At 35.1% G+C, this 27,738-nt stretch overlaps 1 protein-coding gene across 2 annotated transcripts in view; it reads right to left on the bottom strand.

Moving 5' to 3' along the window:
- Positions 1–27,738, bottom strand: part of LOC136039451 (proton-coupled zinc antiporter SLC30A2-like) — a 51,997-nt gene that overhangs the window by 12,270 nt on the left and 11,989 nt on the right. Inside the window, exons 1-6 of one of the 2 annotated variants that reach the window (XM_065723210.1) lie at positions 21,805–21,935; positions 19,688–19,992; positions 16,744–16,881; positions 12,420–12,582; positions 6,520–6,673; positions 1,190–1,385 (exon numbers count right to left, since the gene is read on the bottom strand). In XM_065723210.1, the coding sequence (XP_065579282.1) occupies positions 1,190–1,385; positions 6,520–6,673; positions 12,420–12,582; positions 16,744–16,881; positions 19,688–19,984 (948 nt within the window). In that variant the 5' untranslated portion in view covers positions 19,985–19,992; positions 21,805–21,935. Of the gene's footprint in view, positions 1–1,189; positions 1,386–6,519; positions 6,674–12,419; positions 12,583–16,743; positions 16,882–19,687; positions 19,993–21,804; positions 21,936–27,738 lie in introns of those variants that run through there. The other variant, XM_065723209.1, reaches the window with a different exon arrangement.

The following is a 27,738-nucleotide window of genomic DNA, read 5'->3' on the forward strand; positions in this document are numbered from 1 at the left end:
CATTATATCTTTTATCATTATTTAAACATTCTTTTTACAGCAAAACGTTTCGTTTTTACAAATAAAAAGGAAAATATATAAGGGAAACTAAACATAATTATAAACTTTCCTGGTTTTCAAGATTGGGAATTAAACTCTGGATGCGGGTTTTACACCATGGCAATTTGAATGGTGTGCTTTTTGTTTTAAACCGCCACCATTTTCAAGAGGTTCTAATTATTTTTTTCAGATTTCAAACAATTTGAAGTCGTATTTACTAATTATATTCAAGTAAATAACGTAGTCAAGTAACTAGTCCTAGCTGACTGTTTTATTATTATTGTTGGTTTTAGTTTTAATTTTCACATATTTGAATGTAAATTTTCTGGAGAGGTTTCTTAGATATAGAGCCGAAATATTCATTTAATTTCGTCTAAATCTCTATGTCTGAAAAATATTCCTCGTTATATGACCTTTTGTTATTTGCATTAGGCAAGTATAACCTGGAGAATAGTTGTCATGCCTGAATCACCTTCCTTATTAAACATTTTTTTTTCAAACACGTTTTTTTAGTTTTCGGTTCCAATGGGCCATGGTTCGCTATACAACCATGATTATTAAAACAATCAAATATATATATTATTTTAATATAAATGTATGTTTCGACTACATTTTTGAATCAGTACAGGTTTTTAAATTCACCACAAAAAAATTGTATTAGGAGGACATGTCTTAGTTCCTGAATAGATTTTAAAAACCAAAATAAAAAATACTAACTTCTATCTTACAAAATGAACAAAATCATGGAAACACACTTCCGACCTAACCAACTTAAATGATGAAAAAAATTACGAAGAGTTAAATTATTGTTTCCTCAAAGACAAGCTTGACAAACACGGGAAAATAAATTGGATACTATAGTGGTAGTTGTTCAATAATTTTTTTTGAAGTCATGATTACTCATTAACCAAGAATTGATTATTGATCAAATTATTAAGTAGCTTACAATCTAGTTATTTAGCCGTTTCAAAATATAGCTAGTTCAAAAGATTAAAAATATCATCTTGTAAACTTTATTTAAAGTAAATATTTATATGCTAATTATTATATTAAATTGACAGGGCAGGAAAATTAGCCCTGGTTTGAATAAGTGTGGTGGTACTACAGCAAATGCTGGCAAAAGAAAGGAGTGTACGTTCATTAATCATACCTCGTACTTAACAACAAAGGCAGCAATCAGTACTCCTATACTCTGAATAAGGTCACCAAGAACATGGATCATAGCTGCCCTTACGTTCATATCATCAGGAAGATCAGAAGACCCGGCATGTGAATGCGAAGAGCCACCGTGGCTATGGTTGTGATGTAGCAGAACCCCACATTTGCCGCTGAGGACGACACCCATTCTAAATAAAAAAATAATTACTTTTATACTAAATTCTTTTGAAGTGTTGAAGTTTACACAAACTAATCATTACCAGGGGTGCCTTTTTTTTCCCCATTCAGAGGTGCAATCATTCAGGGTTACATCCACACTGAGTTGCATGAAAAAATACAATATCAATAAAGGAACAAGTTCTTTCTACTTTCAGAATCTTCGACTACTATTGAACTAACTGAAGTGTCAGTTAGTTCTACTTTTTATTTATATTTTTATTTCTAATTTTTATTTATTTTCTAATTTTATTTTTAATTCCATTAGAAAAATATTTCTGATTTTGCTCTCCTGCTGTTTTTTTTATGTTCATGGCAACTGCATAAGGAAAAACTTTAGCAGGTGCTAATTATAAATAGCTGACTGTAATTCAATAAACCAGCTATTTCGAAACTTTCCTCAAAGCAGCCAATACGAGATTTTGAGATTTTACATCCCAGTTTATGGCAAAATAACTTTTTATTAAGAAAACAAGCTTCATTTTTTTTAACCAAAAGTTATTTATTTGCTTATTTCATGCTCAAAAATTTCAAAACAATTCTTCAAGGATACAAAGGTGATTAAAATTTAACAACTATGTTCATTTAAAAATTTAGAAAATGAAGTAAACTTTCTTTTTTTCCCATTGAAGAAAAATAAAACAATAAACATAGGCAACGCTGGGGAAGGGGCACAGATGCCAGAATATATTTAAGCTGGAAAATAGACTAGAAATAATAGACTGGAAAATTCTGCGAGACCTTAAACACTCAAGCAACATTCGCAGCAAAATTTACGGGACGATCAAGATATATGAAAAAAAGATATATGTTAGGCGTATTCTTTTTATAACTTACATAATTTCGTATACTTTTTATTTAATATAAGTACATTCTATTTTGTTTGTAATCGGGATGAACTGATGGATCATTGCCAAAGTATATTTTTGTTGGACAAAAGTGGAAACCTAACAAAACTACTATTAAGAGGTGTGCATGTTTCTTCAGAGATTTTGAAAGGGAGCTTTAGAATTTCAAATGGCAATCCGTGTAAAATGGTATGCTATGATACATCGCTATGAGATCGATGTATCATAGATAACCAAGATGCGTTTAATGCTAATTTCAAGTCCTTTCTAACCAAAAAATGGCTTATGTATTAACAAATAAGGCCAATTGAGTCCTTGATCGCCTTTCTAAAATTAAAAGCGTGCTTCAAGATATCTTTAACTTAGAAAAGAAACCTTTTAATGAAGTCATGTACTGTGTCCAAGGCCGTATCCAGAGGGGTGGCCCCCGAAATGTTTGCCTGCCTCGCATAAATGTAATAAAAAAGTATACCCCTCCCCCCCACACAAAAAATTCAGGATATGACCTCAATTGTGTTCATTCAAGACACGTTTCCAGTTTTATTTGGCAAGTAATTTGGATCGTTTGTAAATGAAGTAAGGCCGTTTCATCCAAGAACAATAGCGATTAATTTTTCATAATCTACCAAATTTATTTGAGATTTTGGGAGGAAATGTAATAAAACCAATATTTTCCATCCCGCAAGGGAGCATAGTAAAACCTTGCATTCAATTCTTGGGACTGTCAATATGTGTAGATAGATAGAATATTATCTACAAACTGGTCTAAAAGTAAGCAAAAACACTTTTGTTTCTTCCTGAATGTCTACGTGTGATTGCTCTTCAATTTCATTGTGTGCATTTTCAGAAACTTGTACCCCAACTTGAACCAAAAGAGGTTATTGAGGCGAAAGAGGTAGATTTAAAAGCTGTTTAAGTTATAATCAAGTAAGTTTGAGTATCTGTACTGATAAAAATTTAAGAACCTTTGTAATATTGACCCCAATAATGTCATTAATATCATTAATTAATAAATTATGTCAATAATGTCATTGTCATGTAATTTTAAATAATTCTTATCACCAATTTTGGTCTACTATTGTAAGCATTGAGTGAAATGATAACTTATTTGAAAGGGTGTAAACAGAGAGGCTTTGAATAGACTGGGATAGAGTAGGAGCATGCGTAGCTGTGTTGACCTCAGACAGCTTGGTGCTACAGTGAAGTAGTACTTGGTGCTACTTTTTTGAAAGGGTGTAAATAGAGAGGCTTTGAATAGACTGGGATAGAGTAGGAGCATGCGTAGCTGTGTTGACCTCAGACAGCTTGGTGCTACAGTGAAGTAGTACTTGGTGCTACTTTTTTGAAAGGGTGTAAATAGAGAGGCTTTGAATAGACTGGGATAGAGTAGGAGCATGCGTAGCTGTGTTGACCTCAGACAGCTTGGTGCTACAGTGAAGTATTACTTGGTGCTACTTTTTTGAAAGGGTGTAAATAGAGAGGCTTTGAATAGACTGGGATAGAGTAGGAGCATGCGTACCTGTGTTGACCTCAGACAGCTTGGTGCTACAGTGAGTTGTTAGTAGTAGTAGCAGGAGTATTATAAGTATAAAACAAGTGCAAAAGTAAACAAATTTATATAGTGAAGTTCCGAAATGATATTATACATAAAAATTATTGAGACCATCAGGGATGGGGGTGGACCGCATTATCAGAAATTTGAAAAGAGAATAAAATAAGGAATCTAATGGTATTACCCTTGTGTTGCCCCCTATGAAATTTTAGATAACAATTAGGGATGAACGTAGTTTAGCAGTTCATTCAGTGCATACACGCAGAGAGAGACATTCAATTTCGTATACATTAATAGTAGCCAAAGCGTTAATTATTTTTCATCATTATTTAATAGCTTTCCTCCTTTTTGTTTACGTGCTTGAGTATTGATGACACATTTAAGCAGTGTTTCCACTTTCTCATTTTTTAAATCCCAAATACAGAGCTGAAAAATCCCTAGAAATCCCCATCTTCAGTTCCAAAATCCCTAAAAATCTCTCATTTTCTAATTACTCCCTGAACCACTTCTCCCTACCTCATTTTACCCGTACCATTAAAAGGTAACATATTTTGGCTTCTTAGATTGAAGTCTAGCTATCACTACCATAATAGAATGTCTTGTCATGCCGTTTAAAGTGTTTTTTAATCATCAGCTAAATACAAATAGCTTCAAATATACTTCAAATAATATTAAGCAAATAGAAAAGAAAATGTAATACTGTAATGTAGATTACAGTACAAGATGTTTAATACTGTTCCATTGCAACTTGTAAAACGTAATCAGACCTTATCTTCCCCTGATGTGTCTTCAACATTTTTTGTATGGTGGCTGAAGCTTTCACCGTTCTCATGTGGTGAAGTAACTAATCATCTTCACATTCCACACTTTCTTGAGCCCTTTTCATTCCATATTTTGTTTTTAGAATCCCCTGCAAAGTTTATGTTTTCAACTTATTCTGCCGGTCAGTTTTTACTACTTTTACAGCACTGAAAAACCTCTCGATATTGACATTTGAAAATGGAACAGTGGAAATAAATAATACTGCCGGTTTCAGGTTAGGATACAAATTCTTTTCCGGTAGCATTTTTTTTTTCACCAATACCAAACACCGGCAGGTTACGGCATCCATTGTTTTGACGTTCTCAATATCGATGAGGCTCTGCCTCCTCCACTCCTGCTCGGTTTTGGTTACGTCCCATGGGATCTGTCCATACTTCCTAACAAAAGGTAGCAGAGAGGCAGGCTGAAGTGATTGGGCTGACACTGGGTCAACCATTTCAGCATATTTGTAAATGTCGTCTTCGAAATGGAACCTTTTCTGTATCTGGCCTACTGCTTTGATATGGAACGCCTATGCAGCTTTGAGAGCTACTTCGATTGAATCAGGGGGGACGGTGGTATCTGACCTTGACGTACAGAGGGAATCTTGTCCGTTCGGACCCAAGTAGACGCTTTCAAGGGGAAGTTAAAACTTCCAATTGTTCCCATCTATTACTAAAGCACTAGTTGATTCCACATAGTCCTTCTGCAGGAAGTTCAATGCTGAGATCAATGTTTTAAGCTTGGTTTATACCCAAAAACTCGAAATATTTTGGTTTCAAGAGCTCAAATTGTGCTTAAATTTAAATTTGCGACAGAAGTGATTGTTATATTTGTAAAGAACATAAAAAAAGACATCGAGTGGTATGTTCACTTTATTTGTAGGTCAAAAAAATTAACAACAAAAAATTTACCAATTATAGTATGAAGGTTCATGATTTTCCCCTGGGTACGTAGGCTTGCCAAAAACACACAATTCAATTATTCCTACATGTGCCATTGTTTTTAAAAAATGGCTGTCAGTTTGTTTGTCTGTTAAAAACTAGGGTAATGAAACGGTAAGAGAGGTGTTCGAATAGTTATAGCCTACCTCTATTATTCACGTCAGTACTTATAAAGCTGGCTACAAGTTCGAGTTCAAGTTTTTTTGATTTTACACAAAAATCGTAAACATCATACAAGTACTGTGGAGAAAAAGAATCGTACATGCAATGCTTGTCAAAAAAATTTACTACAGAAAGAACAACTGCGTACCCTATAAAACTATCAAAATATATTATAACTTTATTTATCTGACCTGTAAAAAAACGACAAGCTATCTACCAAATACTCTTATGAAAAAACAACCCAAAAATGACAAACCATATGACTTCATTAATCGAGAACAGTCCAAGCTGGAATTACTGTTTGAAGCCCACATCAGCATGGAACTGTTTCAAACAGTTCTTTGTTGCTAGTTTGTTACTTAAGACTCCAGTACATCTCAAAATCTGCGTGGTGTTAAAATTTTTTAAGAAACTGAAGAAGTTCTTCTCTGTGATTCCAAGTTCAATTCGCAAGGAAACAGATCCTAAATCGAATTATCCTGCTTCTCTGATCAAGAAGATGATGATGATGATGAACAAATTAAAGGAAAACCCCCAAAAATTTCCCTAAAAGTCCATGGGAGAGGAAAAATCCCTAGAAAATCCCTAAAAAAAACTCTCGCCCCAAAAAGACTTTAAAAATCCGCATTTTAGGGGGGGGAATCCCCATAGTGGAAACACTGCATATAAGCTACATAATCAGGAATTGACTCATCTACTCATAAGTCAGCTTTTGAACGTTTATAAAACGAAAAGAGAAAAGCCTCGGGCGGCACATGTAAAATCGGAAACACCCAAACAAACGGCAAAAAGGACTTACGCAAGGTTCATAATGACACCAATTGCAGCCACAATGATCATAGTATCCGCTGCTATCTCGTAATCAGAATTTATTATTCTTTCAACTGCTAAATACACCAAAACACCAGTAATTATCCAAATAACGAATACACTGAATAAAGCTCCAAGGACCTCTGAAAGAGAAAAACAATAACAAAAAATAGAATACACTGAATAAAGCTCCAAGGACCTCTGAAAGAGAAAAACAATTAAGTTACTTCTTATACATTCAAACCTCGATAACTCGAAATCCTCGATACCTCGAATTATTTTCAATCCCCTAGGAAAAACCAGTCAAAGTCGAAGAAAAAACCATGTGCAACTCGAAATAATTTCGCGGTTATATTTTACCTCTCTAATTCGAAGTGACCCAAAAATTACCACATTAACTTGAAATTCAGTAGATAAGTCGTCAATTAATTTTCACTTCACCTCCAAAAGTCAGTTTACGTCTGTATCTCGAAGTTTTTTCAAAGAACATCTATTGGACGAAACCCAAGTATAGAGGAATAAACCCGTAAATTTTAATTTGTATTTATTCTGTTTAGCATATTTTTGTATCAAATTCGGTTAATGTTCAGGTGTATACTTCTTAGCAAACTAAATTTATTATTGACATTTGAAAGTCAAGTCTTGATACTTCAAATCTGTAATACACTAATAAAGTTATTTTTAACTTTGTAGTGGCTTTAGGGAGTAAATTTTGTACCTCTGTAACTTGAATTTTCATTTGGCTTACCTCTATAAATCACTACCTTTATAAGTAAAATTTTATGTAGAATGACCTCTCTAACTCGAACTAAGCGTAAGTTGAACTATCCGTAACTCGATAAAAATTCGCGGTTCTGGGAATTCCGAGTTAGCGAGAGTTGACAGTTGCAAGACTAACAACGACAATTCCTCCCTGGTCCTGGTTAATATTTCTTTTAAAAGAGGCAAAAGAAAATGCTTTTATCTATAACCATTCCACCTGATTTTTCGTAGCTAATCTAATGTCGATTGCGAAATTCCCAGGGCTATGTATTTTACTTAATATTAGTGAATAGTTTCACAGAAGTAATTCTTCACGGAGCGACACCATCATCTTCACTGCCATCTTTTATCGCATTACCACCTACTGGTTCTCTCAATACTTACCAATAGCTCACTCAATGAAGTCTGTCACCTGAGCATTATTCCTGTCATAATGGCATTTTGAAGCTTTTGATTTTAGCTTTAGATATAATAAACCTTGGACAAAAAAAAAACTTAAAGCTTGAACAAAAAAACTTTAAAAGTTTGGAAAAAACAGCTGTAGGTTGGGTTTTAAGAATGGATTAAAAACCAGACAAGCAAATATTTACAACTATAATCTTAAAACTAAATTTCGTGCTTTTAAATTAAAAGCTAAGACATAAAAGGTATCAAAGCTTCAAAATGCAATTCTGTAGAAATAACAATACGAGAAATAGTAGACCCAACGATTATTTAATATAATCATGCAATAAATTAATAGCACATATTGGTAATTTTAATCATTCCTTATTGCAAGAAATAATTCATCAAACAGTTTGTGACAACAAATTGTGAAAAAAGAACAACTCGTGTTAATAGTGATCGAGATTATAAAAGAGGAGTTCTGATAACAATACATACATCAAAAGGTTAGGCTTTTTATGGAGAATGTTTACAGTGTGTTGTGTGTGATGATACTTTAAAATAATTAAATCTAAAGTTACCAACTAAAGTCAATAGCCTAAGGAAATTGGCCTGACTTTCCAAAAAAGGGAAAATACCCCGAAAAGGGTGATTCGCCATAAAGCAAATTCAACGATCAACTCCCAAATTTCAGAGAATCCAAGTGCGGATGTCTAAAGCCCCTATATAAAATTTCTCAGCACCAACATAATCATACATACGTGTATAATTATTTTTTCTTTTTTTTTCTTTTTTCTTCCAAAGGTGATAGCATCAAACAAATTATCCGACAATATTGGGAGAGGGCTTACTTAAGGGAAAATGAAAGTTTTAGAGAAATTTTTCATCAGGAAAAGAGATTAAGTCCATGCAAAGTGGCGCTTTCTGCCACTTTGTGATAACAGCAGTTAACATGGTATTGATACAGCTTCTTAGCATCAGAAGCTATATAGGCGTACGATATACCAGTAGTTCCAAAATATACAAGCACTTCATAAAAAAATGAACTCTATTTGAAAATTACACTTTATTTAAAAAGAAAATACGCCAAATAAGCTCATTTTCTTGAAGCATTATTATGTAGCAGTTCAACTTTGAAGCAAAGAGTGTTGTCTGAGGCACCAGCAGCTCTCCCATTTTTTAGGGTAACCTGGATATGGTGTTAAAACCACAATTACAGGAATAACAATTTTCCACTTCTTCCTTAGCTCCCCACTCTTTACACTAAAGTGTAAAGTTTCACCCCTAATAGTTTAAGAAAGACTGATCAAGCAAAAGGGCATTGAATATATATAAAATGTATTTTATGTATGTTATTGAGTAAACACACACACACACACAAAAAAAGAAAAAACAAGAAAAAAAACATATTAACATAAATAACATAACAGCATAACAACATACAACATAAATAAATTACCTCAATTCAAAAAACTGGCCTAAGAGGGTCAAAAACACCAATAATTTGCTGAGTTTTAAGATATATATCTTTAGATAAATGTTTCAGTCACGAGGGCGCATCAATAATGTCAAATTTAGAAACGATTGTATGATTCCGATACCACCGAGGCAGACGCAGCAAATACTTGCAACACTTAAAATATCCTGAGCGTATTTTCTTTGTATCCTTCTTGCGAAGGAGGAAAGCAAAACCAGAAAGATAAAAAACAGCAGGGGCACAAAAACTAGAAAAAAGACGGCATAGTCCTTTTGTTTATTCCGACCACAATTTGGTGAATTTTTTCCGTAACCAACCCACATACTTTTCGGCACGCTGGACGTAATAGCGGAACAAGTAGACGAAAGTGACGTGGAAAAGAGAGACCCAACCATTTAACACTTGCTGAACATGGTACAGTTGAAGAACCCAAGCAAAGAGGTGATGCTGGTGGAGGACTCCCAAAACACAAAAACTCACATTTGGAGGCATTAACTGAAAGGCCTACTGTGGATAGTGCGGCTGAAAGCCGGTTAAAGCTGGTAATTAGACTATGTTTTGTCCGGCTAAGAAGCAGAACATCATCAGCCTAAGCAACGTGACTAATACCTAAATTATCATTGTAAAAAATTGACGGTTGAAGACGTTGGAGACACGAAGCTAAAACACATTTAAATATACTCGGGGATAATACGGCACCTTGCCTAACGCCTTTTTTAACAGGAATATACTCCCCTACAATACCATTCCACTTCACCCTAACTGAAGAATTAGCACACCAATACTTAAGCATGCAAACAATAGAAAGGTTAACACCTGAGGCTGCTAGAGAAAACAAAGCGCTTGAATGAATTACATTGTCAAAAGCACTAGATATGTCAACAGTCAAGCAATACAGGGGACTTTTTTGAGCAACAGCTTGATTAGCCGACCCACAATATGGTGAGCTTGAACGCAACCCATACCTTTTCTAAAACCAAGCTGGAAGGGCGTAAAATTGCACTTGGAGTTCATGGCCGGTAGCAGTACATATTCAAATAACTTACTAACAAAACAAGACAAAGTGATAGGACGGTAATTAGAGCAAGCACTGGGGTCCTTACCCCTCTTTAATATGGGAGATATACAACCGGACAAAAAACTATCTGGCACAACGGACTGTGCCAAACACATCTGAAACAATAACTGCAAATGCTTCAGCAGTTCAAGACAATTATAAGCAAAAAACTTTAAGCAAAGACCATCACTATCGAGAGACTCAGACTTATTCACTTGCTTAAGAGCTCGGAGTATAGCACCAGATTCCACCGATAACACTTGAGATTGGTTGATACGAATTGGGAGGATTGAGTTGACAAGCTTTGTAAAATGATTTTGGAGATTAATATTAAATGAAAGCAAAATATTTTTATAATGAGAAACGAAGTCACATAGCCGAAGAGACGAATTAATTGGAGGTGAACACTTTACACTGTTTATAACACGATCCCAGGATTTCTTGTCACAAGGACCATCCCAGGCATTCAGTCTCGCTCTACGCAGTGAATATCCCCTCACACACGGGATAAGTTCTCATTGTTTTAAATTAATGTCGTTTTTAGTTTCGTTTGAAAAAAAAAGATCTTTTATTTAAAAGAAAAAGTTTCAAGACATCAAAAAGGCTTCACCCTTAGCATCAAGACCGAACCCATTAATATCGAGATCTTGGGTATCTTATTCTTCCAATTTTAATCGGAAGAATAAATCGGCCAAAAACAAAGGTAAATACTAAGATGCACCGCGTTTTTCAAAACACTACAAAATAATTATCAAACAGTTCGTGGTAACGAACTGTAGTAAGGAGCGACCCGGCTCAATAGTAACCGAAACTCTAAAAGATGGAACTGTTTTAAAAAGAAGAGTTGAGAAAAAGAGTCAAACTTTAGCGTAAAGAGCGGGGCGTTGATGAGGAAGCAGCCCCTTTCATATACGAAGTAATTTCTGTTCGTTTTAAGTTTTAATGTCGCTCCTTACTTTCAATTAAAAAAGTTGTTTTTTTTTATTTAATTCTATAAAGCAATAGGGATATCAGAGCAACCGGACATATAATTAATGTACAAATTTTTACTTAGAGTATAATCTAATCTTGTTTCGACATAGCCAGGAATCTTCTGAAAGGCATTCCATTTTGACTTTAAAGTATATTTTTTCTTATTAGTTTTAAAACCTCATTTTAAATCTAAAATCATTTTAATTAGATTTAAAATCATTTTAAATCTAAAATCATTTTAATTAAAATCATTTAATTAGTTTACTAAGGGTAGGAATAAGTGAGGATGAAAAGGTGACGTTCGAAAACGAAAAGATTGATCAGTTGGATAGCTTCACTTACCTTGGTGGTATAATTAGTAAAGACGGTGGGAGCAATGAAGATGTTATAGAATAGCCAAGACTCAGGGTGTTTTTCACAGTTAAAAAAAAGTTTGGAAGAATAGGAAGATACGTCTGCAAATCAAGATCAGAATACTGGAAGCTACAGTGATGACAGCGGTGAAATATGGCTCTGAAGCATGGGCGCTCCGAAAAGCGGATGAAGATTTGCTAAATGTTTTCAAGAGAAATTGCCAACGGATAGTTCTGGGTTCCCGGCTGACTGACCATATTTCAAACGGTAGGCTGTACGAAAAGTGTTGTTCAATCCCACTTTCTAGGGCTATAATGAGAGAAAGGTTGAGATTGCTAGGACACACTCTGCGGATGAAGGATGACAGATTGCTAAAGATTATTCTTTTTGGCCAACCGTCTAGGGCTAAACGGAAAGCAGGTCTTCCGCGGTCGGGAGGATGTCATAGAAAGATTTAAAGGAAATGGAAACTTTCTGGGAGGGTGTGAAGAGGGAGGCTTTGAATAGATTTGGATGTAGGAGGAGTGTGCATAGCTGTGTTGATCTCAGGCGGCTTGGTGCTGTGGTAAGTGGTTGTTCAGACAAATCTAGTGAATGAACAAAAAACTATTTGTGACCCGACTCCGTATAAAAACGTTTGTTTTGCTTGTAACACCTTAGTTTATCTGCTGATGACGACCACTGGTGTATGTGGTCAAAATATTCATATTTTAAATCTTTTTTCACTTTCTAATAAAAAGACTTATCGCCATTTGAACTCGTATTCGTACCTCATTTTATACTGATAGATAGCCGAGCGTACTGTAGAATTGGAATTGGAACGCACTGTGATATTGGAAGAAATAATAAGCAAAATAAACCTGAAAATTAAAATGGAACAAACCTGCTCTATGGTAGCCAAATGACATTCTACGAGACGCACTTCTTTGCGATATCCATAAAGCAAAGAGACTGACAAGAAAACTTGCGAAGTCCGATAGCATGTGAGCTGCATCTGTCATTATGGCCAAACTATTCGCTAAATATCCTCCAATTCCTTGGGCAACCTAAAAAAAAGAAGCTATTTCCCCTAAGTTTAGAAAAAGATTTTTTTACACTAAATGAATTATTCCGCTATGTTTATTCGAAACATTTAGGATTTTTCTCTGTCTTGCACGGAGGAAGGAAGCAGCAACGATCAGCACATCCCCACTCATACATTAACGGTTGGCAGCGCAAAGTTGGTATTGTTTCCACATTTAATGCCATTATTTTTAGGGAGGGGGCCAGGTTTTGTCGGATCTACAGACAGAGTTATCTACATTAGTTGTCACCCATGGCATAAAAACGTTAAATAGTAAAAAAAAAAACTAAAAACGTCAAAGCAACGATTGGTTTTTGGGTTACAAAACCATCTGCGCGTAACTATAGCTGCTTTAAAAAAAATGAAATTGTGCTTGTTACCCCGAACAAGAATACATAAAAATACTTATGCAACGTGACTTATTTCATGAAGTCACATTTCCAGTTATATATATATATATATATATATATATATATATATATATATATATATATATATATATATATATATATATATATATAACCAGGAGCCCTGCGAAGCCGGCGCGGGGCAGGCTTCTATATATGGATTATCATTGTCACTTGTCTTCTGGCCCGGAGACAATTTGCTGTCTTTTTAACTGAATCTTTTCAAAGATATTTGATTATTAAAGCAAACCGATTTCTAACGACGATTAATCTAGTTAAAATATATACAAATATTTCTGCAATTGCCAGCTGCCGGGTCCTGGCACTCGGCACGTGGCGGGCTTCTACATATGGATTCTTACTGTGACTTGTCTTCTAACCACAGACATTTTCTGGTCTTTTCATAATGCAGTCCTGGCCCCGACACTCGGCACGCGGCAGGCTTCTATATATAGATTCTGATTGTCGTTTGTCTTTCAACCGCAGATAATGAGATAATTTATAGTCTTCTCATACTGTCTTTCAGAGATATTTTAAAGTAAGTCTGATTTCTAACAACGATATCTACTAAGCTTCAAACTTTTGGTTTTCCTTTTTAAGGTTTTTGAATTATTATAATCCCTTGTCAAAACATATACAAATATTTTTGCAATTACCAGTTTTTTTGCTCTTTACGCAATTTAATGTCTTTTCATACAGTATCTGTTGAAAGATATTTGATTATTGAAGCTAGTCTGATTTCTAACAACGATATGTACAAAGCATGAAACTTGTGCTTTTCTTTATTATTTAAGAATTAACGACGATTCTTGACTACTATGGTCCCTGCGTCGGCCCTGCAGTGCATTCCTGCAGCGTGATTCGATCTCTGGGTCCCGTATTACCAAGCTAAGGTCAAATCCACAGCGCCACCACAGGACCTTGTGCTTTTCTTTTTGAGGTTTTTAAATTTTCGGATTCCCTTGCCAAATAGAGAAGCATCATCTGTAACGAATCTTCGTTTTTTGGGGCTTCCTACTGACATTACATAATTGGTTGCATTCAACATGTAAGCTTAATGAGGTAGCGAGTTGATTTTATCTTACAAAAAAACAAACTAATTTCAAAATCTTTAAGTATTTCTCTAGTTTGAATTAAAACATTAAAATTATTCCTCAGAAACCGTAGATATTTTTACAGTTTAAATAATAGCTTTAGCGATTCTGAATTGAACTTGCAAAATTTTCAACTTTTTTTCATTTCTTAAAAAGACATTGTACTTATAAGAAAAGAAATTCAGTAATGATGTTTCTTCTAATTACAATTTCTACTATGTTTCAAACTTTTGGTTTTCTTTTTTTAAAGGGTTTGAATTGTTGTAATCCCTTGTTAAAATATATACGAATATGTTTGCAATCACCAGTTTTTTGCTCTTTATGCAAATTAATGTCTTTTCATAATATAGTCTATTCAAAGCTATTTGATTATAACAGCAAGTCCGATTTCCAACAGCGATTTTTAATAAACTTCAAACTCTCGGTTTTCTTTTTGAAGATTTTTGAATTGTCGTAATCCCTTGTCAAAATATATACAAATATTTTTGTAATTACCAGTTCTTGTTCTTTAAGCAATTTAATATAAACTTCTCCATACATGAAAATCTTCAATTTTGTGATGTCATTGCAATATTGATGTATCATATAAACATTTTCATTCTAAAATTAAGGCTCTTAAAGAATTTTCTCAAACTTCTGGCCTATCTAGATCGTTTTTATACCCCGGAAAATCTCAGAATACCAATTTTGAGAAAAAATAAATAAATACATAATTATTGCCCACTTATAAAAATAGTATATTATATAGTATTTATACATGAGGATCTGCAGTCTCATGGTTATTTGATTATCGACAGAATAATCAAGAAACCGTGTAGAGCTTGACTACGTTTTAATGAGTGAACCCTCAGTAGATCGAACAAAATCTTTATGCCCTCTTTATACTCCTTATACTCCTCTTTGCCCCCTCCTTTGTTAAACCGTTTTAGCAAATCACAGTACATTCACCAGTTATGAACCTCAGTGAACGATGCCAGAAATTTGCTAGTATTTTTACCAGCACTAACAATAACAATATGTAGATTAATACCCATGAGTGGTATTCTTTTTGTTAATCAATGGTTTCTTTCCAATAATCTGGAATAAAAATCTTTGAAAACTAAATATAGGGGGTTTGGTCGTTCAAAAAGTACTTTTCAAAAATCAATAGTCAAGAACTTCCAGTTGATGAGCATCAAATCCGTGGAGTCCACTTATATCGTTATTTACGTGCTTTCTTGAATATTTTTTGTTATATCAAAAACCATGTTGATCAAACTTCATAAAATATCGTGTTCATGCATATCTTGAATTTTTGTTTTCCATTTTCAATCTTAAGATAATGCTTCTTTCTTACAAAATTTTTCAATTATTTATCTTTATAATTTTTGGACGCATACAAAACTACTTCAGATACTTCAAAATAAGGCAGTGAGAATCCTTGAAATTTTTTACATCTACCGTTAAAATCTTAAAATGCACAGAGACATTATTTTTCTTAATTTTCTTAAATTTAAAGCATACAAGAGAAGTTATGATTTCGATATGGCATTTTAAAACACAAAATTACGCTAGAAATTTTTATAATAAAAATCATTGCTGCTTCTGCCCCCTCCTTCGACTCTTAGGAGTTACAAAACAAATGGAATCCCTTCTGTTAGGTTTCAAACATCTAGATTTTCAATTAGATACCAAGACCCGCTATTTTCATACAAATATAAGATGAAAGGTAGAACTTCCAATTTATTCTCAGCAACCTTGGCGAAAGTTAAGGAAGGAAATATTAAAGACTGTATTTTGAATTGTGTCGAAGGATCATGAAGATTGAAATACTTATATTTTTTTTTTGTATCCATGTTTAGATGGCTGTGTTTAGATCCTGTGTCACTAGATCTCAGCAGTTCCTTATTATTTATATATTTTTTTCTTTAGCCAAGTCTTTTTTCGTTGTTATCATTATTATGACAAAGTTAATATACGTTTTAAGTTAGTACACCGAAATTCACGAGCTCTGCCCTTCGTTAAGGTTAACGTTTTGTACTAAATTGATTAAATAAATTTGTTTAAACAGGAATGAATCCAGAGCATAAATAATGCTAAGGAAGCTACTTTAAGATCGTATCTCTACCTCTTCACTGTAAGGCTTGGAATATTACTTCCAAGACAGGCAAAATAGGCTACCTATCTTTAATTTTAGGCTTTAAAAGACACTTAAGCATTACGAAGATTTTTGTTAGGTACAAGCCTCAACAAACTTTGACCTTATTTATGCTTCATTTATTTTGAGGGTTTATATTTTATGACACAAAGGTTCAGCAAATATCATATCCCTGTGGAGGAAAAAGAGGCGGTGTTAACTACTTCAAAAAACCTGCCAAGGACATGACGTAGGGTTGGAACCATTTCCTTAAAGTCCCGATAACCACTTTCCATAATAGCGAAAGACCCATCATATAGGATTTTACTTTTATTGTATATCAATAATGGCTGACATCCCCTACTCCAACGAAGTTAATATACCTCTGAAAATACGACCGGAGGACAAATACACCCTCAAGGAATTTTTTGCATTATCTAAGTCATTTAAGATAAAATCTGATAAACATTCTTCCATTATAGGCGAGACAATTTCTATATATAAAAAAAGAAAAAAGGATATGTTACCATAAATACAAGGCAAATAGCGGCAGCACAGGCTAGTTGACTAATACCTTTACTTTTATTGCTAGTTGATGCTTCTGTTTCAGGTGTAGTTAAGCAAAGGCTATCTTCTGAACTGGATTCAAGGAGTAAGGGAGCTGTCTGAAAGAAGAGTTATTTGTAGTAGCTGTACTACAATAGATTTTTCACAAATCCAAATTTGTAATAGGAATTGAAATTGAACTTTGAAATTTAAAGAAAAGGAGATGTTTACATCAAACACTTCTATCAAGATAATATTCCACCAATATTCAGTTATTTTGTTAGCAACCTTTGCATCATAAAAAAGACCTACTTTTATCATTTCTATTTTGCAAAGCAAACAAAAATATCCAAACACTCTTGGCAATGCTGCTTGCCGATCAGATCAATAACTAAAGATAAGAGCACACATGGCACTTGTGACGAGGCCGGAAGAGCCAAGAGCTCATATGGTATGAGCTCTAGCAAAATTCTAAGAATCAATAGGTTAATTTAAAAGGAAAATCAGAGGCTTAATGCCAGTCGGGATTAAAATAAGAGCTCCGAGTCAAGAGGTCCTTCTAAATATCAAAATTCATTAATATCCGATCATCCACTCGTAAGTTATAAATACCTCATTTTTTCCAATTTTTCCTCTCCCTCTAGCCCCCCAGATGGTCTAATCGGGGAAAACGACTTTATCAAGTCAATTTGTGCATCTCCCTGACACGCCTACCAATTTTCATCGTCCTATCACATCCAGAAGCACCAAACTCACCAAAACACTGAACCCCATCCCCGAACTCCCCCAAAGAGTGGATTTAGTACGGTTACGTCAATCACGTATCTACGATATGTGCTTATTCTACCCACCAGTTTTCATCCCGATTTCTCCACTCTAAACGTTTTCAAAGATTTCCAGTTTCCCCCACCAACTCCCCCCAATATCAACAGATCTTGTCGGGATTTTAAATAAGAGCTATGAAACATAATTTCCTTTAAAATATCAAATTTCTTCAAGATCCGGTCACCGGTTCTTAAGTTGAAAATACCTCAATTTTTCTCATTTTTTCAAACCAACACACTCCAGCTCCTCCAAAGAGAAAATATACGTTGCAATTATGTCAATCACGTATCTATAACTTGTGCTTATTCTTCCCATCAAGTTTCATCCCGATCTTTACATTCTAAGCCTTTTCCAAGATTTGTTCCCCCCTCCAGCCCCCTATGTCCCCGGATCCGATTCAAATTAAAAATGGAACATCTGAGACATAAGATCCTTCAATATATCACGTTTCATTAAGATCCAATCACCCATTCTTAAGATAAAGATACCTCAATTTTCACGTTTTCCAATAATTCCGTTTCCCCCTCCAACTCCCCGCAATGTCACCAGATCTGGTCGGGATTTAAAATAAGAGCTCTAAGGCACAAGATACTTCTAAATATTAAATTTCATTAAGCTCTGATCACCCATTCGTAAGTTACAAATACCTCATTTTTTCTAATTTTTCCAAATTACTGCAAATCCCCCCCCCAACTCCACCAAAGAGAGCAGATCCAGTCCGGTTATGTCAGTCACGTATGTTGGACATGTTCTTATTCTTCCCACCAAGTTTCATCCTGATCTCTCCACTTTAAGTGTTTTGCAAGATTCCTGGTCCCCTGAACCCCCCCCCCCCCCCTCCCCCCAATGACACTGGATCTGGTCGGGATTTAAAATAAGAGATCTGAGTTACGATTTCCATTTAAATATGGAATTTCATTACGATCCGATCACTCCTTTGAAAGTTAAAAATACTTCATTTTTTCTAATTTTTCAGAATTACCCCCCCCCCCCAACTCCCCCAAATAGAGTGGATCCATTCCGGTTATGTTAACTCCCTCCCCCAACTCTCCCAAATGTCACTGGATCTGGTCGGGATTTAAAATAAGAGCTCTGAGACACAATATCCTTCTAAATATCAAATTTTATCACGATCCGATCACCCGTTGGTAAGTTAAAAATACCTTTTTTATTCTACTTTTTCGATTTAACTGTCCCCCCCACTCCCCCGCCCCTAGATGGTCAAATCGGGGAAAAGACAATTTCCAATTTAATCTAGTCTGGTTCCTGATACGCCTGCAAAATTTCATCGTCCTAGCTTACCTGGAAGTGCCTAAACTAGCAAAACCAGGACCGACAGAATTTGCGATCGCTATATGTCTATATATGCAACTATTGATTAAACACTAGATTATTTATTTATATTTTTGTGTATATGGCCCATGGGTTTTTGAAATACACTTATCTATCTATCTATCTATTGTGTTTCAGTGTTTGAGGACTGGGGATACTGCATCTAATGGTTATAACACTGAATTATCGTGTTTCAGTGTTTCTGGTCTGGGGATGCTGCAGCTATTGGTTATAACACTGAATTATCGTGTCTCAGTATTTGATCACCGGGATACTACAGCTACTGATTATAACACTGAATTATCATTTTTCAGTGTTTAAGGACTGGAGATACTGTAGCTATTGGTTATAACACTTAATTATCACTGATACTATCTATTCACTTTGAATAGCTATGTTTGGCCACTATCAGCATGGATCTTAACTTTTTAAATCCCAGAGGTACTTGAGTGTCTTACCCACATAGTCCTCCGAACAATTTCTTAAAGATCGATCAATTTTTACGTAGTCTATCTGAAGATCAGCCAGAGTTGGCTTGACAGATTTGTTTTGTTTTTTTTATTGAAAATTAAGGAATTTAGGTTCAATAGCTGGAGGATAATATATCCACAAAACAACTTATTATCTTAGTCTTGCTAGTCATACAATACGTCGAAATGTATTAAACGCAGGAGATGTTTTGCGCCAAGAAAAAACTATACCGTATACATATTTCATTATTTTCTGTTTCTCAAATAGAAAAAAGACGGAAATAGAATACAAATTCACCATGACAGGACTAAGTAGCGGGACATCAGGGCGTTCGCCACCACTTAGCCATGAGTTTCCATCTGTTCTCCTCACACCAAATATCCTTTTATACCATGGGACTCCTGGTGTTAATGATATACTATTGAAAGAAACATTCGGTACATCAAGGAGTTCTGAATCTGGGGAGCTTTGCTCACTTCTTCCAATTCTTGGTGCAAAATAGTCAATCTGAAAATTTAAACTTGGCGTTCTCGAGTCATTTGACCTTCTATCATCTGCCAATAGTAAATCTGGAATAAGTTGATCATTCTGCATTTCTAGATCTAAAAAGATAAATTACATTCTTTAAACGTAGCTTTTGCTTTTTTCTTCAGAGTGAGGTGTGAAGAGAGATAGAGGGGGGAGGAGGCTTTTTGGGATGTATAACCTCTTCCTAGCTAAGTTATTTATTAATTCAAAAGAAAGTTCTTTTCTGATGAAAGAAAATACCGAAGCTTAAACTTAAAACAAAAAAAAGTATTGCTTCACAGTTTATGCAAATTAAGAATTCTGGAAAACTAGCGCTTTAGTGAGAACTTTGCCTCAGCTCTTTAGAGACTTAAAGTAACACAAACATTCAAAAAATAAGAATTTTACACTGTAATTCATTGCTAGTAAAAAGAGTATTGAGAGCCATATAAACTAATCTTTCATTTTTTTGCAGAGTACTTGAGGACTTTCCTGCTCCTAATCCTGTGTTTTTCTGTTGGTTCTGTGTTTTCAGTAAAGCGCTAATTTTTTTAGAATTCTCCAAATATAGGAAAATATCACAAGTCGATTCAATTGAATTAGTTCTGCATATACATGTTGTACAAACTACAGTTCTATTAGAGCGTAGCTTTTTTTACATATGCCTACAAAAGATGGAATTTTTATAATTACTGCTTATTCTTTTCTATAGCTGAATTATACATAAACACAATTTACGTTTTGCGAGTCAATAGTTATTTACGGGCATAGACAGGAGAAGCGGCGCCTAGAATTCTGAGACTTCTGCAATTCTTCCTTCAATATTAAAACATTTAGTAAGACGTCCAAACTTTCAAAACTGTTATTCCCATTTTTAATTATGTGCGGTTTTTGGGAGAAATTTAATAATAGGCCTAATAAGAAATATCAAATGTTATGCAAAGAAAATTATAGAACCATATTAAAATACAAAACAAGCATAAAAGAATTTTAAATTTTGGTGTTTTTATTTGTCATAATATCAAAAACGATACGACACCTGAAACTAGAGTAACTGTTTAAAATACAATAACACTAGTTTATTGTAGATTCAGAAATTTTTAGGTTTTTTAAAATTTATAATAATACAAGACTAACTGTTTGAATAGCATTTTGTCTTCAGTAAAGCACAAATGAAGTTACGACCTTTAAAGGGTTTTGGCTGGGGGTATCCACATTCCTAAATGTTATAATTTCTGGTCGTTTGGTTATTCATTTCACTTTCTTTTTTTTTAGATTTAGTCACCGAGATATTTTAGTTCTTGATGACCTGGAAAAGCATTGTCTTTCAATTTGTCTCTATCTTATCCCCTCAAGTCATAATTCGGGCTTCGCTTGGTCCCATCAATACTCCCTAAAAGTTTCTACTCAATAGGTCACGCTATTTACAAAACATTGCAGATTTTGAAACTGGGGTGCAAATATACTATTTTGATTTACTCGTGCACACTGTCATTACCAGACTATTTGAAAGTTAGTGAACAATCACAAAGAGATACAAGCTGATCAGACAAGCAAGATCACTAATATCCTTCTTCAGTACGGTACTGAAAAATATTTAGGAACAATGCGTAATTGACATGATTTGGGGGTAATATCCCTTTGACCGCAGATGTCATGTCGACCTCAGTGGTATACTTATTCAATCTTTCAACTAGCCTGGACAGACTGGCTATGTGTAATATTAGATACCGTGGGGTGCACGGGGTAGAAAAGAGCACAAGAAAGCGACTGGTTGCCATCCATTCACTTTTAGCCCCCCTAGAAATGGCTTTAAAACTTTCCACTCAAAATTCTCAGAGGAAAAAAATACCATACATAGGAGACACGTGGCTCAAAGGCAACGCCATGCAAAGAAAAAAACTTACCTTGCAAAAAACTCAGCACAAATTAAAAATATGCTGAGCCCACAATGTCAAAGTTGCAACATAACATTCTTAAGTACTACCGATAAAAATCAACAAACCGACGAAAAACATATGTTTTCGAGAAATAAAGATCATTCTCTTGTAATTCAATTGACTTGTAAGAGTCAACGCCCTACCGTCGAATCAGACAAGACAAAAGTGGCTATTATGGGTCTGTCTTTTTTTTCAAAGTTTGTTTGGATGGGATGGCTGTACAAGTCTGAGAGAAGTTTATTCAGTCGGGAGTGAAAATAATAGCGCCTTTTCTAAGACTCGAAAGAGCTTGGAGGGCAAATAGCCTCCCTCCCGTGGCCTTTTTTCCGTCTAGGATAGGGATAAAACTTATAAATAATCCTATTCGTTTTTTTTTTTTTTTTGAATAGTTGAAAAGGCTACAAAGTATCTCTCCGGGGTTGAAACACCTCTGTAGCTCCAGTGCCAATGGTACGAAATTGCCTATTTTTTCACAAATAAGTATTAGAAAATGAACGCTTATTGGGTCTTGGCTGTTCTATTCACTTGTTCCCTGGGCCAAGATCTCCCATAGTTTCCTTAAGATAAACTCCGGAGCTGACCTGCTTGCTTGAGCCTATAAAAAAAGATATGTGTCCAAGTATTTTAAAATAACCCTCCTTCCCCAGAGGGGGGGGGTTGACAAGATGACATAAGGAAATTGGTTTGGGGAGAAGGGGCATAGAAGATGATTTTTTTTTGCCTAAAAGCTTCAAGCAATGGTTTTTTCACAATGAAAATAGCGAAGTGATAAATCAAAAGAGACTTTGTGTATTTTCGGAGCAGCTTGGGCGATCAAAGTAGAAACTTAAAGAGTGTTGGGGGCCAATGGAATTTGGCTCTAGTTGGGGAGTAAGGGATAAGGGGGAGGGAGCAAGTTTATTTTTTACCTCTAACCACATAAAAATATGTGTGCTATGAGCCCCTGTTAGACCGTATCCCATTGTGAAGGAGCAAGGTAAACTTAAACCTTATATATGTAACAAGATTATCGACGTAGCATATTTCAATCATAGGAAGCGCAATAACGCTACCTAAAGAGCAATACATGTATTTTGTGTAGTGTTTTGCATACCAGGGCACTTCGTATAGAAGGAGTAGTCGCAGACACTAAGAAAGGGGTTCATTTCCATCGAAAATTGAAAGAGCTAGTGCCCTTTTCAATAGTCTAAAGTATTTGGAGGGCAACCAGCCCCCTCCCCTCCTTCAGGCCCATCATTTCCCCAGACAGATCCAATCAAAATTTTAAGATAACCATTTTGTTCAGCGTAGTTGAAAGGTTCAGAATTTATATCCTTGAGGATGAAAACTCCTCCACAGCCTTCAGGGCATGAGTAGCAAGTTATGCCCTGGGGCATGTATGGTTTTTATAGAAAGGGTAGTCGTAAGGTTTTTATAGAAATGGTTGTCGTATAAACCTCGGAGGATTGGTAATCCAAAGTGCTAGTTCCATTTAAAAGAGTCAAAGTGATCTAAGGGCATCTACCACACCCCCAAAAACACACACACACACACCTCGTATTTGGCAGAAATGCATCTGATAAAATTTTCAGATAGCCATGTGTTCAAAAATTGTCCAAAGATCATAGGCAGCGTAATCACGCTGCCTAAGTAAAGAGCGATGTGGATACAATGTTTTTTTTAGACCAGGGCACTTCGTAAAGAAGGAGTTGTCGTAGTGACTTCGAACCGTGCCCATTCGATTGGAAATTACAAGTTATATTGCCCTTTCTATGGCTCAGAAGTGATCATTAGAAATCTAGAGAAATCTGGGGCAGGTAAACAGGAAGGGTATGCGAAAGCAAAGGATGGTTGGCCCCCAACCCCCATTGCTCTTCCTTGCTGAAGGGCCACGAAACGGAGATCAGCACCGCCAGCAGGGATTGTTAACCTTCCTGGCCTAGTGGTTTGGTGCGCTGTATTGAGGTTACTTTGTCTAAGAGGGAGAGGGTTCGAATCCTAGTGTACCCAATTATTTAGTTTGGGAAGGGGGTCAGTAGCGTGACTGTGTAAGCTCAGCCAGAGTCGACCCAGCTCTAAATGGGTACCTGGAGAAATCTGGGGAAGGTCAACAGGAAAACTGTGCGAAAGCACAGGATGGTTGCCCCCCCCCCCCCATTGCACTTCCTGGCTGAAGGGACACGAAACGGAGATCAGCACCGCCGGTAGGAACTGTAAAGTCTAATGCCGCATTCTTCTTCTTCTTGACCACCACCCCCCACGCCCATCATTTCTCCAAATACATCCAATCAAAATTTTGAAACAGCCATTTTGTCTAAAGTAATTGAAAGGTTCAGGATTTATGTCTTTGAAGACGACCCCCCCCCCTCCAGAGCCCTCGGGGCAAGGGTTATAAGTTATGCCCAAGGGGCATATAAAGTATTCGTGGAAAAGGTGGTCGTATAAACTTCGGAGGGGGGGGGGGGCAATTTGATTGAAAATTGAAAGTTCTAATACCCTTTTTAATAGTCAAAAGTGATAGGATGGAAACCAGTAACCCCCTCGTCCATCATTTCTCCATAACATACAATCAAAATTTTGAGAAATCCACTTTGTTGAATTTTTTTAAAGGTCCAGTAATTATATCTTTGGGGATGAAACTCCTCGTCCACGGTCCAAAGGGCAAGGGCTATAAGTTATATTAGTTACGAATTGTTAAATATTTAAGGCTTTTATGGGGTGGTCGAATAAACTTCGGATGTGAGTAACTCAATTGGAAATCAGAAAGTGTCCTTTTTAAGAGTTAAAAGTGATTGGTGGACAACTAGCTATAAACTTTGGATAGGGATCATTTGATTGAAAATTGGAAGTTATTGTACTCTTTTTAAGAGTCAAAAGTCAATTGAGGGTAACCAGTCCCCCCATTCCATGAGCATCATTTTCCAAACGAAATCAATATTTCAGGCGTCGACTTTCTTCAGCATCATTGAAAGAGCATGTAATTATGCCCTTAAGGACGTCAATCCCCTCACAGCCCTCAGAACAAAAGCTGTAGATTAGGCAATTCGTTCACTGTTTACATGTAGTATATGTTATTGAGAAAGGCATTTATGTAAAAACCTTTATTTTCCAAGAAGATAAACGGGATTCATGTGAACCTTTCAAAGAAGGTTGAGAAAAGTGTTGAACTAAATAAAAACATGTTATGCATATACGGGCGGTCAAAAGGGCGTAAATCAGGAATGACTGAGCAAATTAATTTGGAACTTTAGGAAATGATAAAGGAGATTATCAATTGAACAAAAAGGTATTATATGCTACTACTACTACTACTACTACAACTGCCACCACTTCTACTGTTTCCACTACTTCTACTACAACCACAGCACTAAATTTGAAATATTGAGGGGAAATTTGAACTAAATCAAAAGACACTGTGCATATGCTCATTGTCGAAAGAGCGTATCTCAAGAACGGATTTGAGTATAAAGTTGGAACTTTCAGAAAATCCTTAGAGGGGAAGATAAACTGACCAAAAGGCATTATGTTTATGCTGCTACCATTGCTAAAATTACTACTACTTGTAAAGCTAAGAGCATTAAGATTAAAATCACAAAAATATATAAATATACAGGTTACCAAAGGATATATCAGCAATGTCATATTAGGTATGTCAACCCATCCCCCACAATTATGCAATTGGCCCATTATGCTTTAAAACTAAATCAAAAGGCACTGTGTGCATGGTTGCCAAGAAGAAACCTCAGCAATATACCAAGAATGACTGGGGGTATGGTATTGATTTAAAATTTCGGGGCTACTACTATTACTACTTCTGCTCTTACTATTCAAATAGGTCAAAAGAGTGTAAATGTATCCAGGATGTCAAAGAGTATAGATAGAATTTTTGGGGAATGGTATTACTTTGTATTTTCCATGTCAACTTGAGGAGGTATAACCTTAAATTAAACCAAACTGTTTATGTCAGGATTAAAAAGTGTTGAAAAGGTTTCTCCGACATATAAATAGCAAGCCAAACGATGGATTTTAATAGAAAAAAAACGAAAAGATGTACAAAATATTTTTTTCCATAAAAAAAGACTATGTCGATAAATAACGAACAGAAATTAGTTTAAAAAAACTTTTCTCACAAAACATAGTTTTTTAAAGAAAAGTAAAGAGCTCCAATAAGCCAGAAATGAGCAGAAATAAAGTCAAATGACCTTTCAAGCGTAAAATTACCACAAATCACCATTAATAAACCAACGAAACTCAAAACGAACCGAAATTACAATAAATGACCAAGTCAAACTCAAAACAAACAAAAATTAACATGAGCATGGCTGACAACTCCCACTCCTTCTCAAGACCAGAACATACCTTAAACTTTACTGAAAACAAAACGCATTTAAAATGTTTTCAGTTTTTCGCTTTAAATAAAAATTATTAAAACTTTAAGAAATAAAATGTATTTAAATAGTAACAGATACATGACGGTACTGCAGTGATCATATACATTGTATAAAAAGTGTTGTACTCAGACAATAGTTGTCATTGGTAATGGTGTTACCCAAATATAAATACTAAGTTAATGGCTTATTAAGATGCTCCTGGTGAATACCTGTAAAATTTTGAATAGCAAAATTTGAATAACAAAAGGGGAAGATCAGGATTTTATGAATGTCTAGGTTGGGCACGGCCCAAAATTGGCTGGGAATCACTGATCTAACTGGTCTTTTTTCTTCAAATTCAAACCACATAGAAATGGGGGATTTTCCAATTGCTTGGGGAAGACGAGTTAAAATTGAGATGGATACAAGAACTAGAGTTACAATGGCTACTTTATAAAACCCATTTTCTAATCTTGTACTGAGATTTTCCTGTTACCATGACACCTGCAGAGCATTAATTTAGCATGCTAAAGCTGCATAAAATTTTATTTTTTAAATTTAGCCATTATCACTCTACTCGTCAGCATGATTATAAATTATATCCCCCAAAACCACCGAAAAAAATTGGTCAATTATCTTTCGTTAGTAGAGTTGCCAGACCATGGAATGGTTTGCCTTTGGAGGTTGTCGAGGCAGAGTGTTTGAATTTTTAAGAGTGCATTAGTAAATACGCCTTTTTATTTAGATGCTTTTGTTGTGTAGTTTCGTGTCATTTAAAAGTTTTTGCTGTTTAGTTTGTCATTGCCAATTTACTTTAGATTAGTATTATGATTTTGTGTTTGTGTTTTTTTGCGACAAGCATTGATGCTTACCACTATTCGTAATAATAAATAAATAAATAAATAAAACATATCTCCAAAATCAGACAGGAAAGCGCAGGTTGAATGGTCTTGAACACTTGGATATCAATTGCAATGTCAAAGTAGATATTGGCAATGACTTAAGTGACTTTTAGGGAAAATTAAAAACATAAGAAGTATTTACAGTTATTATATTGTTTTGTATCTGATTCATTGATTAGCAAGATTAGAGCTCTTCAGTTGGATAATTGATCTCATTATTTTATATTTTTTGAGTAGCAAAGTAACAAATAAGTTAAAAAAGAGAACTACGACAATGATATAGTTAGTGGCTGGTAAGTTTTTGGACTTCCAGTAGCTTTTGCCTGGTACCCCCCCCCCCAAATCAAAAATCCTAAATATGTCACTGAATCCTACAAATACAGAATAATTTCTGTTTGTTTTAAATTTTAGTGTTGCTCCTTACTTTCATTGGGAAAACTTTTTTTTTCATTTAATCTCTTAAATCTTCATTCTAAATTAGCTATTGCATTGCAAAAGGAGGAGAGGCTTGCACAATTGCTGAAAACTTAATAAAACCCTACAATAATTATATGATATCTTTCAAATAAGGAGTGAATCATCTGAAAGAAGCAAACAGTATTTAGCTATTGGATGGTGCATTGTAATATGCATTAAAGAAATGAAATTAT

Source organism: Artemia franciscana, chromosome 19, assembly GCF_032884065.1.
Source record: "Artemia franciscana chromosome 19, ASM3288406v1, whole genome shotgun sequence".
In the NCBI taxonomy this organism is placed as follows: Eukaryota; Metazoa; Arthropoda; class Branchiopoda; order Anostraca; family Artemiidae; genus Artemia; species Artemia franciscana.